The sequence below is a fragment of the Apis laboriosa genome, unplaced genomic scaffold (genome assembly GCF_014066325.1).
Source record: "Apis laboriosa isolate Shangri-la unplaced genomic scaffold, ASM1406632v1 scaffold53_cov140, whole genome shotgun sequence".
Taxonomy (NCBI): Eukaryota; Metazoa; Arthropoda; class Insecta; order Hymenoptera; family Apidae; genus Apis; species Apis laboriosa.
Window position 1 is genome coordinate 818,027 of NW_025223656.1, and position 17,663 is coordinate 835,689.

Here is a 17,663-nt window from a genome sequence, read left to right on the forward strand (position 1 = left end):
AAATTTTTAATTTGGAAGAACCTTGAACTTGTAAAAAACTTACCATATAAATAAGGAATACATGAAATGATATATTATGTATACTATTCATGTTCTCTTTATTTTTTATATAATAACTAATTTAATAAAATTTTATATGATTACTTTTATAAGTAATATGATGAACTAAAATATCTTTTAAATTAAAAATTTTTCGACGAAAATAGCTCAGTACTTTTTTGTATAATAAAAATTATTTCATTTAAAAAATTAAAAACAATAACATTCACTATTAATATTGCAAAACTTATATCAAATAACAAGTTTTAATCAACATTTTTGTATATCAATTTTTGTATTTGTTCCGTTTCTCGCAAATATATTATCTATATTAATTTCTTTTAGCAAATCTTAAATGAATATTTTTTTATATTTCTAATTTATAAATATAGTAAAAACTCTTAATTTTAAATGTCAAAATATGAAACATATTCTTCTAGTTTAGAATCTTATATTTTTTTTATTTAAAACTCTTTTTAAATAATCTATAAACTATTTTGTCTTTTTATATCAGTTTCTATTTTATTAACATATATAAATATTAATATCATATAAAAATAAGAACTGAATTCGAATTGTTATATATGGAAGAATATTATTTATGTATTAGTATATTTATAATATATTTATATAGTATACAGCATATTATTCTGTTTATTATTTAATTTTGAATTTATTTTTAATTATAAAAATATAATTCATGCTTGGTTGCACAAAAGATTCTATATTCTTCTTTTATATCGTGCATTGAATTCAATATTTATCATTATCTAAAAGTTTAAGCTTAAACTTTGTTACTAGCTTAAACTTTGTTAAAAATTCGTAATATTCAAAGTATAATTTTCTTTTCAACAATAAGTACCATCTGATGTTAAGCAGGATAAATGTCTCCTCGAATAATTTATATAAAAAAGTTTTATTTCAAAAATTGCATAACGTGAAAAAAGTTACAACTTAATGTTCTTTTCACAATAGATATATATATATATATAAAAGTTTTATTTTATATATATTTTATTTTTTATTTTTCTAATAATTTTTTTAAATAATCATCAATAATTTTTAATATATTAAAATCAATTTTAATTGTTAATCTTATATCGATTAATTCTTAAAAATAAATAAGAGAAGAATAATGATTAGATTAATTATAATTAGATTATTAAGAATAAATTTTAATTTCAAGTCGATATAACAATAATATTTATGCAATTATTAAATTGTAAGAAAAATGTAATCTACCAAACATAAATCTTTTTAAAAAGATCCGTACAGGATTATATTAAAAATAATATATCGACAATCCTTTTCAATTTTCATTTTCGAGACCGCATACAATCAATATTATTGATAGTACTTATCAAAATATTTGTCAATATTATTGATCATGTGCAGACCTTTTAAAAAAAAAAAATGCAGCGGAAATGTATTATCTATAGTGAAAGCCAATACGTACATAAGTACGTAAATACTTGTCTATGAAATATAGATATATATAATACGAGACACAACAATTCAATGATCTTTACTATATCTTTTAAGAATATCATCCATTTATTTCATTCTTATTATTTAAATTTACTGCATGATCTGAATGTTGAAGATTATAAGTTAAAAGTTAATGTAACAAGAAACTTATTTTGATGATAAAATTGATGATAAAATCGTACAAATTTTTTTATAGATCGAAAATATTGTTAAAAACATGTTAATTAAAAAAATACTATCAAAAAATGGTTTCTTTTCGAGAAATCAATAAAGATGAAAGGAAAGAAAGAAGAAATGGAGGAAAAAGAATGAAGAAATCTTTTTGTTCAAAATTAATTAATTTTATCATATATAAAATATATATAAAAATAAATTATGATAAACGAATATATATAATAAACTAGTGATTAGATATTAATTTCAAGCTAATTTAAAGCTAATTATACAATCGAAAGATAATATTATTAGAATATTAATTTCGTTATAATATTTCAAGGAATTAATAACAAGTTATGAATATTTACATTGTCTCGCTCAATATGTTAACAAAATATAATTTGAAACATGTTATCAAAGTCCTATTCATATATCTCTTACTCGATCTCGAATACATAACATAATTTCGATACTGTATATTATACTTTTAAGATTTAAATTTAGAATTAAATTAAGATAATTTTAAAATTTATTAGATTAGATTTAAGTATTTAATTCGAAATATATTTATATTGCATATATGTATATTATTTTTTTCTAATCTGAATTTTTGACAATTAAATTTTGTTAAAATTTAGTTTAATTTGATTAGATTGAAATTTAAATTTATCAAATATTAAATGTAATTTAATGTTGATAACATAGATTTATCTCGCAGATTATTAGTTAATTATTAATTAGCAATTATTAGTTAATTTTTATTTGGATTAAATTTGAAAGATATTTTAATTTTATTTACTCTATCCCTTGGATGCAAAGATTTCAAATCTACGAATTTTCTCTGTCCGTATAACAGATGACAATTAGACTCCAGACAGAGACAAAAGAGACAAAAGAGAAAATAGAATAGAAGAAAATAGAAATGTAAAATATTAATAATAAACGTTGATATAAATTATCTAAATTATTTAAGGTAAAAGAAATTAAATCAAATCCATTAAAAAAAAAGTTAATTATCAAATATAAAAAAGCATATCATATTCGCATTGATTTTACTAAATATGCTAAGAATTATTTTATTTTTATTAAAAAGGATATATTTTAAATACTATGATTTTCTTCGAAAATAAAATATAATGTATTTTACCTGAAGTTGATTTTGTTCAATTGTGGTACAACTTGATCTATGTTGTTGTTGAAATTTCGGTTGATATGGTTCTAACATTCTGATTTTTCCCCATCGATTGAAGAATAATGCAATTGCCGCAGCCCAAAGGAGGAGAACCAAAATAACTATCAAAGCCTCTTCTGCTCTGACTATGACTGCACCTATACCGCAATACCAAATAATATTATTTCTCATTATTTTAAATTTATTATATAAGTACAAATTGATAAAAAGAAATATAAATATAAAGTAATAAATTCATTAAAAATTAACAATCTAGCATAATTAACATACATTAAAAGTATTTTGAACTTTAATTATTTTGCATAATCTTTTTAATCCCTCAATGTAACACTCTAATCAAATAATAAAAGAATATTTTTAATAAAAATTTATATATATGATTTTTAATATATATAATTTATTAAAAAATTATGATAAATAAATGAGTGCATACTTTTGATTAGCTGTATACTATTGAACAGACAATTCAAAGCGTATATAGAGACTATGTTTATAGAGAGTATGCATTCGGATGGATCCGGAAATAATTAAACAAAATCGTTCAGACTTGAGCATATATTCGAAACATTTAAAAATCGTTGAATGTTTGGAATGTTTGAAAATTCGGGTATTCAATTATTTAAATCTTAATTTTGGAAAAAATTCGGATGAATTGGGATTGTTGAAAATGTCGAGTTCTTGGATAGTTAAGTATTACGGATATGCATTTGATTTTTTTCAATCCAATCGGATATTCATATATTCATAGGAAAATTCATTGATGAATCTGCTAATAGATCTTGAACAAAATGCTCTTTTTTCGTCTCTTCTAATTCTAATTTCTACCTCTTTCCAGCTCTACATTATTTTAATATTCTAAATAATCTATAAATATTTTGTAATTGTTTAATATTGATTTTAATATAGTTTTAAAAAGTTTTGAATATACTTAAATAGAATGCTAAATTTTAGAAGAATCTTTGGAGGATATATATAATTCTAATATATGGGAATAATATACATATAATCTATAACATATAACCTTGCTTCAGTTTTTTAATAGATTTTTTAATAGATTTTGGAGCTTTAATTTTTAAAGCTTAAAATATTCTTTCATAAAATCGCAATTTTGATAAATATGATAAAAAAAAGAATCTAAAATATACACATGATATCAAAATAAATAGAAAGCAAAAATTTTATAAATATATTACATAAGATGTTTGTATGTAATATATATACTTGTTATGTATATATATTTTGATATTTCTTTTAACAAAATTTTTTTTTAATTTGTATGGAATTTCATGAAATATAATAGATAACAAAAATGTATTATTTATAGCGTATGATTCAATCGATATGTTAGTAATTTCTCGAAAAAGAAAATATCAAAAGCTACATATCGATATATCGATGATATAAAACATTAATAAAAATTGCAAAATATGTTAGAGATATTAGAGATATTTAATTAATTATGTTACATATTATTTTCAATAAATAAAATGTAACACATATATAGAACGATCATATGTATAAATAAGTGAAGAAAGACAAATGTGAAATATATAATCATATTATTTAATCTACTTGAATTATTAATTGCAGTTTGATTTATTCAGAGAAAAATTTCAAAAATTACAATCTCAATATATAGATTAATATGTTAATATTCGTAGAACATCTTTGAAGATTATAGAGATCAAAATCAAAATTTATTTATTGAGTTGTTATAACCAATTGAATTTTGCGTTAGATGATAAAACGAGGTGGAAATAGAATATAATAAATTTATCCTACTTTTATCTAACTCAACTTTTAATTAATTTCAATTGCTTATACTTTATTATTTTTTATTATTACTTATCTTATAAAAAATTATCTTTGTATCAATTTTTAAAATCAAATCTTCAATGAACATATTAATACTCTGTATAAATATTCGATAAAATTTAAATATAATTTATTATGTATTTCGAACAATATAACAAGTACAAAGCTTTTACTGCGAATCTATAAAAAGATATTTTATCGTTTCCCTCATGTCAAATGCATGAATATACAAATTATAAAGAAACAAATATCTTATTTTTATTTTTAAATTTAAATGATAACAATAAAACGATTTTTTATAATGAGATTAAATTAAAAAAAAATGATGTCTTAAAAAATATTGATTTCAATAAATATCTTGAAATATTTTATATTTAAAATATGAATTTTTATGAATTATCAATTCTATTCTTTGATAAATAAAAAAAATTTCATGTTTTATTTGCGTGTGTCACGTGTATTGAATTTATCAATCATGATTAGATAAATACACAATGAACAGTTATAATCAGATATAGAACTGAAATAAAACAGACATGAAGAGATGCTAGTGAAGAGATGTGTAGCAAGTGAAATAAGCCAATTATGATTAGAGTAGTAAAATAGATTAACTATGATCTAGACAAATAGAAAAGATTAGATATAATCATAAGTGAGAAAAAATAAAAAATTTAATTAAATTTATATTAGATCAATGCAGCTGAAATGTTGCTATTGTGTCTAAGATGTATCATATTATTTATAAATAAAATAGCATATAATATTTTCATTATTCAATATATTTTCTTCGTTCATGAAATATAGTTGATGTGATTTTATTAATACTAATGTGATTTATTTAATACTTTGTTAGGATAAAAATGATCTACTTTACTTAAAAAAAAAAAAATTTATACATCATATTTTAATATAATTTTATCTGATAACAATCATCAACAAATTAGTCATTTGTATAATAAGTGCAATATTAAAACGATTAAAATAATCTTAAAAAAATTAAAATTCATATGAAATAATAAATAATAATTTAAATAAATGCAAACAGAAATTTGATATTTATTTTAAAATTTACAAGTGTTTCTATTGAACTTTATTCTTTGATTTTTTTTCATTTTCTTCCTTTATCATCATTCATTTTTCCACAATTTATCTATTATTCTTTCGTTTTGAAATGAAGATTTACTAAAAAATAAATTTTACAGAAGATTTCTCGAAATCAATTGCATTTTGTATGAAATGTTGGTCTACATTGTTCATCTTGTTCTATAATTGCTAATAAAAAGTTCCTGCACTTGAAGAAATATTTTCAAACGTTTACTTAAAATTGACTGCAATATTCATTAAAAAAAAAAAAAAAGTTTTAAAGAAGGAGAAAAATAATTGCTGAAGAAAGATAAAAATTATGATTAAAAATGCTTACTTTTCTAAAAGTAATATTATTATTTATAATAGTCTGCATAAATTATTTAATAACTTGGTTGATTGGTTATTTGTAGAAAAGAATTGTGAAATACCAAGATTTTTGTTATATCTTGGAATAAAAAAATTAAAATTTTAAAGAAGTATATAATATAGTATAGAACTTAATAAAAGAAAATTATTTTTGTGAAATTTTAAGATAATTAAGAATTGATAATTTAATAAAGTTAAATTTGTAGAATTTGAATAATTGTTATTTAATATCAGTATATATTCATACAATTAATAAATTATTAATAAATTTTTAAATCTAAATTAATAATAATAATGTTAGTAAAAATATATTTACTTATTAGAATAGAATATTGTTATTTAAATTTTATTGTTTGACATATCAAAATAAAATAATTGATTTATTTCTCTGGATTTCATATATTTAACATATGTATCTTTGTATTCTATTTAATTCTTCAGAATTTTAAAAATTTTTTTGCGAAAAAAAATAAAAAAAAGGATAAATGAATAGTTTTTAATCTAATTTTATTTGTTAACAAATTAAAAGTACGGATAAAAATATTTTTCAAGATTCTTAATAATATATACACATATATATTACAACCATGTAAAAATATTTTATAAATAGTATGTTTATATATAAAAATTGCCAAAGTTTATATATAAAAATTTTTTATCGTACTAAATAAATTAGAAATGGTATTATAAATTTATTATAAAATTATTAATAAAAATAGTTAATAGTTATTAGTAGTTAATAAATATTAAATGTACTAAAAATACGAAAAATGTTGAAAATTATAACTGATTATCATTTTTAGCCAACATGTTTTAGCCATATTATTTGTAGAATATATATTTTATATAAAATTTTTATATTTATTATTTAAAAAAAAAAATAGTAATATTTAGTATGAGAAAAGTGAAAACTTAGAATTATAAATCAGTTGATACTTTCTTCTATGAATATAAATATAATGTGTTAAATATTTTAAATCTGATTCTCATTTAAATATCATAAATTTACAAATTTCTGCTATTTATAAAATATTGATTGAAATCTTCGAATATCATTTAGATACCTTATAAAGAATTTCAGATACGTATACATAAAAATTTTATTTTAGTTATTATAATTCATTTAAGAATTTTGAAAAGTCATTAAAATTATACATAAATGGTCCACATATGTATATTTTAAACATAACATTAAAAACAAAGAAGAAATTTAATAATCTCAGAGACATCCTATGTATATATATATATATGTATAGCATTTATAAATTAAATAATATTTGTTTTGTTATCATTTATAAGTTAAATATTATATATATATATATTATATTATATTATAATAAATAATATTTATTATAATATCGATTTGAATAAATTTGAATATTTTTATAAAAATATCCAAATATTTCTTATCACTTCCAAGTTGACTTTAGCATATGTTACAATGATTTTTGTCCCAATATCTGTTTATTCTAATTATGTAATGTTAAATGATATAATGTTAAATGATATGCAACCAAATATTCTAACAAACAAGAAATGTGGCAAAGGACTCGTACATTATGCACATACAATAAGAGCTACTTACTCAATAGAATCTGCCTGAATCAATGAATACGATGTGCTCAGCCAATTTAGGCTACCTCCATTGACGCGTTCTATAGATAACCTATACATGACGCGTTGTATACATAAACCTAATATTATATTATAGTAGATATATAAAATGTTCCAAAGGAAACAACATAAGTAAAAAAAAAAAAAAAAAAATTTTAATAAATGAACTTTAGTAATTCTAATATTTCTGGAATTTTGTAGGTTTGTAGTAAAAATTAGATAATTCTTTAGATCATAATTTAATATCTAGCATAAAAACATTCCTTAAAAATAGAGTTGTATCTTTCTAATTACATAGTATATATTAAGTAAAATGAAATGTAGGGATGAAATTTTTTTATTATATTTGTGATATCTAATAGTGAATAAAAATTGCCTAATATATTATAATAATATTTAAAATCTGAATTTGATTAATTAATAAATATCAAAAATTATTTATAAATTATTATTTATATAATTTTATAATAATATTGAAAACTTATTAATTATATAGACTGTTAATATTTGTAAATTTTAGAGATAAAAAACAAGCACAAAAATGTCAATGAAGCTTTTATTTATTTAATTATAAGCAGTTTAAGTTTTCGTTAGATGAAACAAGACAAATAAAATGAAATAGCTTATTTTCTATTTGCTTCTCATTTCATCTAATGTAATATAATTTAAATCTCATAAATAATTATATATTAATAAATCTAATAAATAAGTATTATAAATATATTTCATTTGATATTTTAGTATGCGATTTTTATTTTTTGGCATTTAGAATTAGCTCTTTAAAGATGATTCACAAAAATATATTAATATTATATATATATATATATATATATATATATATAAGATATATATTATCGTACTTTTATTCGTATAGAATGAATAAAATAATTAGATTATCTGGAATATCTTTGTTTTTTTCGATATTAAAGAACATTTCGAGTAAAATTTGATTGATTTTAAGAATGTGCATATTCTAATATTATTAATTTTTTTAGATGGAATCATATAATTTTTAATACATTAATTGATGCAATCTGTTATTTTCTATAAGAAACTATCTATTAAAAAATGATTAGATTAGAAGATATTTAATAACCTAAATTTTATAAAATTTATTATATATTATACATATTTATATTATTTTATTATATAATTTATTATATAATAAAGGCAAAATTTTTATTTATACTTTTCTTGTCTTTCATACATCAAATTTTATAAAAATAAATATCTTGTAACTAATAATTTTTTGTCGTACATGGATTAATACTTTATTATAGAAAATATTGAAAGAATGTTAATCGATGAATCTATTAAAAAATATATGATTCAATTTAAAGAATTGAATTTCATATGTTCGTTATTTTTAAACTTTTTTATTTTATTTCACGTACAGAAAAAATTTATTTCTAGTGATGAAATTATTTTTTATTATTTATTTATTCTCTTTATATACAATTTAATCCAGCAATAAAACTTGTTTAGTTTATTTTTCTATGTTAAATATTGTTTTTTCAAATTATGATGGCATATTAGATATCATTTATTATATTCTATGTAATTATATTCTATATAATTATATTAATGTAATTGCACATTTGAAGCATGAAAAAAATTTTAAGAAAATTCATTTAATATTTTCATATATTTTTTAAACTAAAAAATTAACTTTTCAAAACAGAATGTATATTTTGCATTTATAATTTTTAGTATTTCATGACATGAAAGATCCCAAATTATGCCATTGCAAGATTAATAATGTTGATAATTTTTATGCACGTAAGAATTTGATTAAAATTTAATTAAAAAAAATAACAAAAATTTATAGCAATGGAAGCGAACTACAATACAAATTAAAGTTTTTGTAAACATTTTTAAGAAAAGTTTATAAAACTAATTTTCAAGAAAAGTTTACGTATAAAAAGAAAAGTTTCAAATTTTACAGCGTTATATTTTTAAATGCAAGAAATTTAATTTGAAATGAAGCATCAATGTTATGGTGTTGGGTTAATGATTAAAAGTTTTTCAAACTTTATCTTAAAATAAATTCGACCATGTTTTTTCAATAACTGTTTAAATCTATAAAGTTAAATAGTTAAAAAAAGTTGAATAATGTTTTTTTATTGATTGATTCTGAATGATCGACAATTTACATTAAATATACATATGATATTTATGTAATTACATTTGTAGAATTATTTTAATAATAATCAGTCGCTGCTTCATAACAATTAATTATAATAATTTTTATTTTACAATGTTAATAGAGATTTTTAAATTTTTACATTAATTATTTTTATTTGATATAACAATTAAAAAGTAGTATTCACACCTGCAGTATTAATATTAATAATGATATTGATAGATGAAAGCTAATAGATAAGTGTTTGTAGAATGCCCTTCGATAGATGTCGTAACAAGTGATATATTTCTCAAATATAAGTAGACTGTATTTGCAGTTAGAAGTATGATGTCTATAAGAGAATTAGATTTCTTTCAATATCATAGCACATCGTATCCGACGGTCAGATGCGTAATTACAAAGAAATTATCTAATTATCATATCCGGCGATCAGAATACGACCTCTCCACAATGAGACTTTCTTTAATGAAGCTTGTGCTCTTAAAAAATTCCTTCCTAATTTAAGGAGGATCTCAAGTTTCCGGTGGGGCACGATAATAACGAATAATCGCAGTTAGTGCTTGGTTTGCGACACTCTCAAGTTAGAGAAAAATTTCTCGAACTAGATATATATATATATTAATGATAATTACATATGAATACACACACATATATTATTCTGCTGCATTTACAAAAGAGACTCAAATTATATGATTCAGCTAAATACTATTTATTTAGTATTTATTATTTATTTATTTATTATTTAGCAAACCAAGCTTTCATTTTAAAGGAAGAAATTTAATGTAATAAGAAATAGTAAAATCTTGTTCATTTTGCTCATTAGCATACTGATTTTAAAAGTTTTTAAGAGTATCAGTTTTAATAGATATATGTAAAAGATTGAAATACAATAGAAATATGAGATATCAAGGTTTTATACATTGACATATTTGACAATTAATGTAAATTCAATTCTTTTTTCTTAAGTTTTTATTATTTTTTATTTTTTGGTTATAAAGTGAAATAAATTCTTTCTATTTTAATAGGCAAATTTATTTTGAAATAATTTTTCAAGTTATTTTCTATTTATCTATTATATCAACTGCATTTAAAATATATTATATATTATATTTTATATAATATATAATAATAATATATATATTTATAAAAATGTGAATAATATGAAAAAATATTTTAAAAATTATATATATGATAAAAAGATTGATTTTTAATATATGACATCGATTTTTATTTGATTTTGCGATAACAAACTTCTTATAGATTTTTTAGATATTTATTATTACTATTTGAATACATTATATACATGTTTTGAATGAAAAAAAAAAAATATATATTTTTTTGATAAAATAATATCCCATGTATAACATTTGAAATCTTCAAGCATTAAATAATATAAAAAATATTATAAAAAAGTATCCTATTTTCAAGTTTTATGATTATGTTTTTAAATTAACATATATAATTAATTACTTCAAATCATTACTTCAAATCATATTTCTTTATTTTTTTATTTTTATATCATTCTATTTCTTGAATGATCAATATTTCTTATTCTTATTCTTAATAACAAATCTCTTTCTAAATTTTTTATATTAAATATTAAATATTAATATTTTAATAAATGAGTAAATAAAAATTATTTTATTTGATTTCTTATTTGATTTCCATATCAATATTTGATTCTTAATTTATAATCAGCTTAAAAATATTTAATTTTATTCAATCTATAATCAATTCACAGATATTTAATTTCCAATTCTCAATCAGATCATAAATATTTAATTTCAAAATATTTATAATCATTCCTTTTAAGATTTTTTGCGCAATATGCCTCAAATTATTTATGAAAATGAGAATTGATGAGATGTCTGTTTGATCAAAACATGGTGAATCGATAAAAACTAGAAAAAATCGTATCATAGTGAAATTTAAAGGTTCAATTGTTCCTTCAATCTTTTCGAATTCTTTGGTTTGAAATAGGGAGATGAATTGTGAACCATCCATGACTTTCAAATTACAGGCAACGAGAGTTATCAATCTTTTGTGAGATTTTTCAACTCACCATCCGGATAGGTCGAATTAATTTTACTGGTGACGTTCAATTCGGATGGCATCGATCCAACGAAGATCATGTCGTCTGGAGCTTCCTCCAGCTCCAGTTCGATTTTTGTTACGTGCCCTAAACAAATGAAAACAAAATAATATATTATGATTAGAGATTTTTAAAAAGAAAATGTGACAGAAAGATTTATAAAACAGAGTTTCTTTGTGTAATAAAAGTTGTGATGATTATTTAGAAATATTAGATTATTTAGAAATATAATCTCTTCACCGATTGTTCTTGAAATATATTGTCAAGCTCATCATTTTGAATAATGCATGTTATTACCATTCAGTCTTAGTTTTCGACATATTTACAAAAAATTGAATATTTTTAATAGATTTAGATTTATTATTAGATTTATAAATGATTATTATATTTTTTATAATAAATATGTTATTGCTATGTTATATTTAGATAGTTGACACGTGATTTTTTCCAGAGTTAGAAATTTAAGAAATTTAATTATAATGAAGTTATACATATGTATTTTTAAATATATGTAATAGTTAAATTAATATTTTAATAAATTTTTAATTAAATAAAAAATAATTAATATTATGATAAATTATATAAATAAATTATCATAAATGAAATCTATCTTAATCTAATCTATAATTAATTAATTTTTTTTTTATTGTTTAAGCTATATAGGAATGCGGTTATCATTAGACAACAAAGCATTTATAAATCATTATTAAAATTATACATAGTGCAAAAATATTATTAAAATAATAGATATATAATAATATTAATATTATTAAGAAATTAAATAAATTTAATAATGATTTTTTATTTTCTATTTTACAAATTAAAAAAATATCGTTTTTATTAAATATTATCGTTTATTAAATATAACGTTTATTTAATAACGATATAAATATCGTTTATTAAATATCTATTTGAATTAAAATGTGATAAAAAATGTAAAATATAAAAGTTTCTTTTTTTATTTATATAATAAAAAATAATAAAAATAATATATTTCTATTTCTATTCTTTTTAAAGAAAGAAATTGATCATTAAAATCACTTTAAACACATCTAACAAATCATAAATAGATATGTTATGCTGTTATTATATTTCTCTCTCTTTGAAGTTATGAAACTTTTGCACTCAACATTTTCAAAAATACGTTGTTTTCCAGATATACGCACATATAAAACTTCAAGAATGTTTATCACAAAATATTTAACGATACAAATTTTAAAGATCTAGAAATACGAAAAAAAAACAATATTTATATAAATGAATAGCATAAATCTTGCATCGATTATGAGATATTATCATGTATAAGATATTTGTCATACATGAAGCATTCTTGTAATTAACTATGTTATTTATTTTAATTCTTTCGCAGCAATGAAATCGATCATTATATTGATGAATTATCGTGCTGTAAGAATTATTGTCTTATATTTTCATATACTATTAGTTACTATTATATTATATTACTAATTATGCTTACAATTAATAAAAAAGAATCATTATTTAAAATGAAATAATAATATTATTAATAATTGAAATCCAATTATATACATTTAATATTGATGATAAAAATATGATAAAAAAAAATTTTGATATTATTTTGAATATTAGATAGATTAGATAAAAATAGTGTTGAGTTGATAATTGAGAATCTTTTTAATTTTTTAAAAATTAATCCAATAATAAATCTTTATTTTTCAATTATTTATTAAAAATTATGCTTTGCTATGATACGATAGCACTTGTAGAAAACGCTAATTTGCTTATGATATAAATGGCGTTAATCTTTATAGATCATCTTTTGAATATATATATATATATATATATATATATATATAGCTAAATGCGAAAACATTAATAATGCGAAAAGATTAAATTATTATTTTTTATCTATTCTTATATTTTAAATTATTTTTTTTACATTTTTACATTATCGTTTCATTATATGAGCTAATATGATTGTATATTTTTTCTTGTTTTTTTACTTGAAAACATTGAAAATATAAAAATATAAATATATAATCAGACGATTATATGAAAAATCACTTGTCTGTATCTTAAGCTCTATTTATATTGGACAATTCTTGTTCAAAAAATGAAATTGATCGATAAAAAATAAGTAAATGGGCTATTTTTGATTGAATGTTTCAACAACTTGATAACAATTATCTTTATATGGATTAATAATTTAAAATTGATTAACAATTATTCAGCTAAAAGATGCTTAATGTAAAAATAGTTTTAAAGAGATCACGTTTAACTACTATTAATTAAATTTTAAATAAAGAAATAATAATACTATACTTAATTAGTAATTATATCTATGAAATAAAATATATATAGATTGATTATTAAAAAAATTCAACTTTTTTATATTTTTTATCTTTATTTTTTAAATATATTCAAAAAAAAATTATTAATATATGAATTATTGGTATATCTTACTTTGTTATTTTTAGTTCCAATTTATTCATCTCAGAGAATGAGAAATATAAATAAATTCTCAAACGATTTGTTGTTTTTTAATTTTTGACAATATATAAACATATATTGAAGTATATTTGATGATCAATAGAAATTAAAACAAACACAAAATTATACAAAAATTAATCGATTAATTATTTATGAAGCTAAACAATTACTTATTTATTAAGCTAAACCATTTAAATTAGCGTTGAAACGAGACAAAGTTAGAATGACATATCTATCTAATATCTACTTCTAATACAGAAGCTTCAGTTGATCAATTTTTGTAATTTCTTTATTTGTTTTGTTCCTTTATAATCAACTAAAATAATAATAAGATAATTTTAAATTTTCATATTTATATTTGCTCTATATCTTTTTTTATTGATATAAATATTAATATTTAAATAAAATAAAATAAATTAAAATATAATAAATATATTATGTTTATAATTTTTTATATAAAATAGCTTTAATCACTTTTCGATTATTAATTTTCACGAATCATTATCATTAATTTGATTTAATTTTTATATTTTTTATAACATAATACCATAAATAATATAATCGCTAAATGTTAAAAATATTAGAATTATATTGGTATGAATAAATTGGTACTATATATCAAAATAGATTTACAATTATCATAATGATTTAAATGATATTCAATGATAATCAGTAACCTGAATGACTTCAATTAGTGATTGAATTGATAACAGTCAATAATAGTCACTTTTAATTTAGTGCATAATCAATTATGAAAGACTTCATTAATTTTAGATAATAATATAGTACTCGATAATATTAATATAATAATATATATAATATAATAATTAATTTAAATAATATTAATATAATAATTAATTTAAATAATTTCATACAAATATAAATATAATATATGAACTGACAATAAAAGAATCACATATTAAATTTGAAAAAAAAAACGTAATTAGCTAAAACATAAATAAAGAATATTATATTATATTTGTAATATATTTATTTTCTTCAATTATATCATTTTTATGTAAATATATATTTTTTACATTACATATATTTTGCATATTTCATATGAATAATATAAATATGAATGTTCAAAATTTTAAAGAATGATTATTAGTTTAAGTTAAAATAAGACGAAAATCAAAAATAAAAAACTTTTGATTCTGTTTTTTAATCAAATTAAAAACACAACAATTAAAAATCGACAAAAATAACCACAAGTATGAGCAAATTTTCTTAAAGGAACGGATATTTACTAATATTTACTTCACTTTATTTTATACGAAATATAAAAAATTCGATTCAAAGATTTTTCTTGTAGAATTCATAAAGTCTTTTCAATTATTTAACCTAATTAAACTCAAATCAAATCGATTAAACAAAGTAACAAACTTTAACTTCAAATACAGAACTTAAGATATCGTTTAAATTAAATTAAATAAAGTCTTCAATATATCATTAGTACTTCGTTACAAGTAATTTAATTTTTTCAGAAATAAATATATCTATAATTTTAATTTATTTTAAAATTTGAATAAATTCTATTAAGGTAGAAAAAATTTAAACCGTATATCGGATATTATTATATTATATAATTCCGAAGATAATTATTTTTAATTATTTATATTATAAAATTCCGAAGATAATTATTTTTAATTGATGAAAAGCTCATAAAAAACGTGAAACTTTGTTTTTTAAAACGTTTTTTTATTTATCTCAATACGAGTTTCGAGATATTGTCGTGAAAAGGAAATGATTTTTTTTCTTAATCATTTACTATCTGCGTCTTTGTCGCACACATTGACTTCTCACTGATTAGAAGCTTCATACAAGTTACAGATAAAATTTTTAGAATAACATGTGCATAAGAAAAAAATTAGATAATAGGATTTGCGAATTCATTTTTATAATATTTTTAGCTTCATGAATATTTAATATCTCGATTATTCAAAATATTCGAATGAAATAAGAAATGATTTCAATGGTTTTTTTTTCTATGATTTTTTGAATGACTTTTGATGCCAAAATTTGGAGCTTTTTTTTATTTTTTTACATGAAAAATCGAAGTTTTATTTGTATTCATTTTTTACAAGATTATTTTGCAAAAATAACCTATTATGGAGATGTAAAATATAAATATAAAAACTTAAATTTATTGAATTTCATATTTTTATAGTATAATATATAATATGAATAATAATAAATATGTGCACGAAGTCTTTATAAATATTATTTTAATACTTTATATTATTGATTGCACATAAATCATAAAAAAGACAAGAATATAATATCGAAGGTTAGTTACTGTTTTGTGTGTTATTGGATTTGAAAATCATTATATTTTGCATTGTTTGAGCTGTTTTACATTCATTCACAAAGAAAAGTTTACTCGCGTTTATATTATAGCTATAAAGTTATAAAGATTTGGCTATAAAAGAAGGCGAAAATGAAATTTTTTGATTTTTGTTGTATCTTGGCTTGTAAAATCATTTTTTAAATACTAAATTTTTAAATACTTATAATTATATATAAAATAAATATTATTTAATAATAAATCTTTAATAACAATATGTCTTTTTAAAATTTAATTGAAAACTTAAGATTAATATTAATATTAATATTAATATTAATATTAAATAAAATCTAAAATAAAATGATATATTTATTAAAATAAATATTATGATATTATAATATTATAATATTAATATTAATATTGATATTTCATTATAAGAGAATTTATGAAATAGATATAAAAAAAAATATTTATAAGAATTTAAATTAATAATGTGGATTATAAAAAGAAGCGTAACGTAAAATTAAAAACATTGATTTAATTTCTGCTAAATTAACCATATTTTACATTAAATCATCCTCTATATTAATAGTTATTAATACACGTACCATTCTGATTAACATCCTGATGTTTGTCCAGTGAAAATGTGACATGTTGTTTTTTAAATCGATTTCTCCCCTCCACACTGATAAGTAAAAAAATTCTACGCTCTTCTGAAACCATAAAAAAAAAATCTTTAAAAAATGATTTTTATTCTCATATTGATTTATTTTTTTAACAATAAATAAATAAAATAAATCATATATATATATTGATAATTTGATTACTCATTATGTTCAAAGATGATCACTTTTTGAAAATTAAATTTTTAGAGAAACAATAAATTTTCTTGTAAAATTAAAAATATTATTATCAG

At 18.8% G+C, this 17,663-nt stretch overlaps 1 protein-coding gene across 1 annotated transcript in view; it reads right to left on the minus strand.

Moving 5' to 3' along the window:
* The window catches only part of LOC122717596, a 33,803-nt gene extending 16,372 nt beyond the window's left edge, over positions 1-17,431 (minus strand). Inside the window, exons 1-3 of the mRNA XM_043941819.1 lie at positions 17,356-17,431; positions 11,962-12,078; positions 2,831-3,012 (exon numbers count right to left, since the gene is read on the minus strand). Coding sequence (XP_043797754.1) covers positions 2,831-3,012; positions 11,962-12,031 — 252 coding nt within the window. The 5' untranslated portion in view covers positions 12,032-12,078; positions 17,356-17,431. The remainder of the gene's footprint in view (positions 1-2,830; positions 3,013-11,961; positions 12,079-17,355) is intronic.
* Between the last annotated feature and the right edge of the window lie 232 nt (positions 17,432-17,663).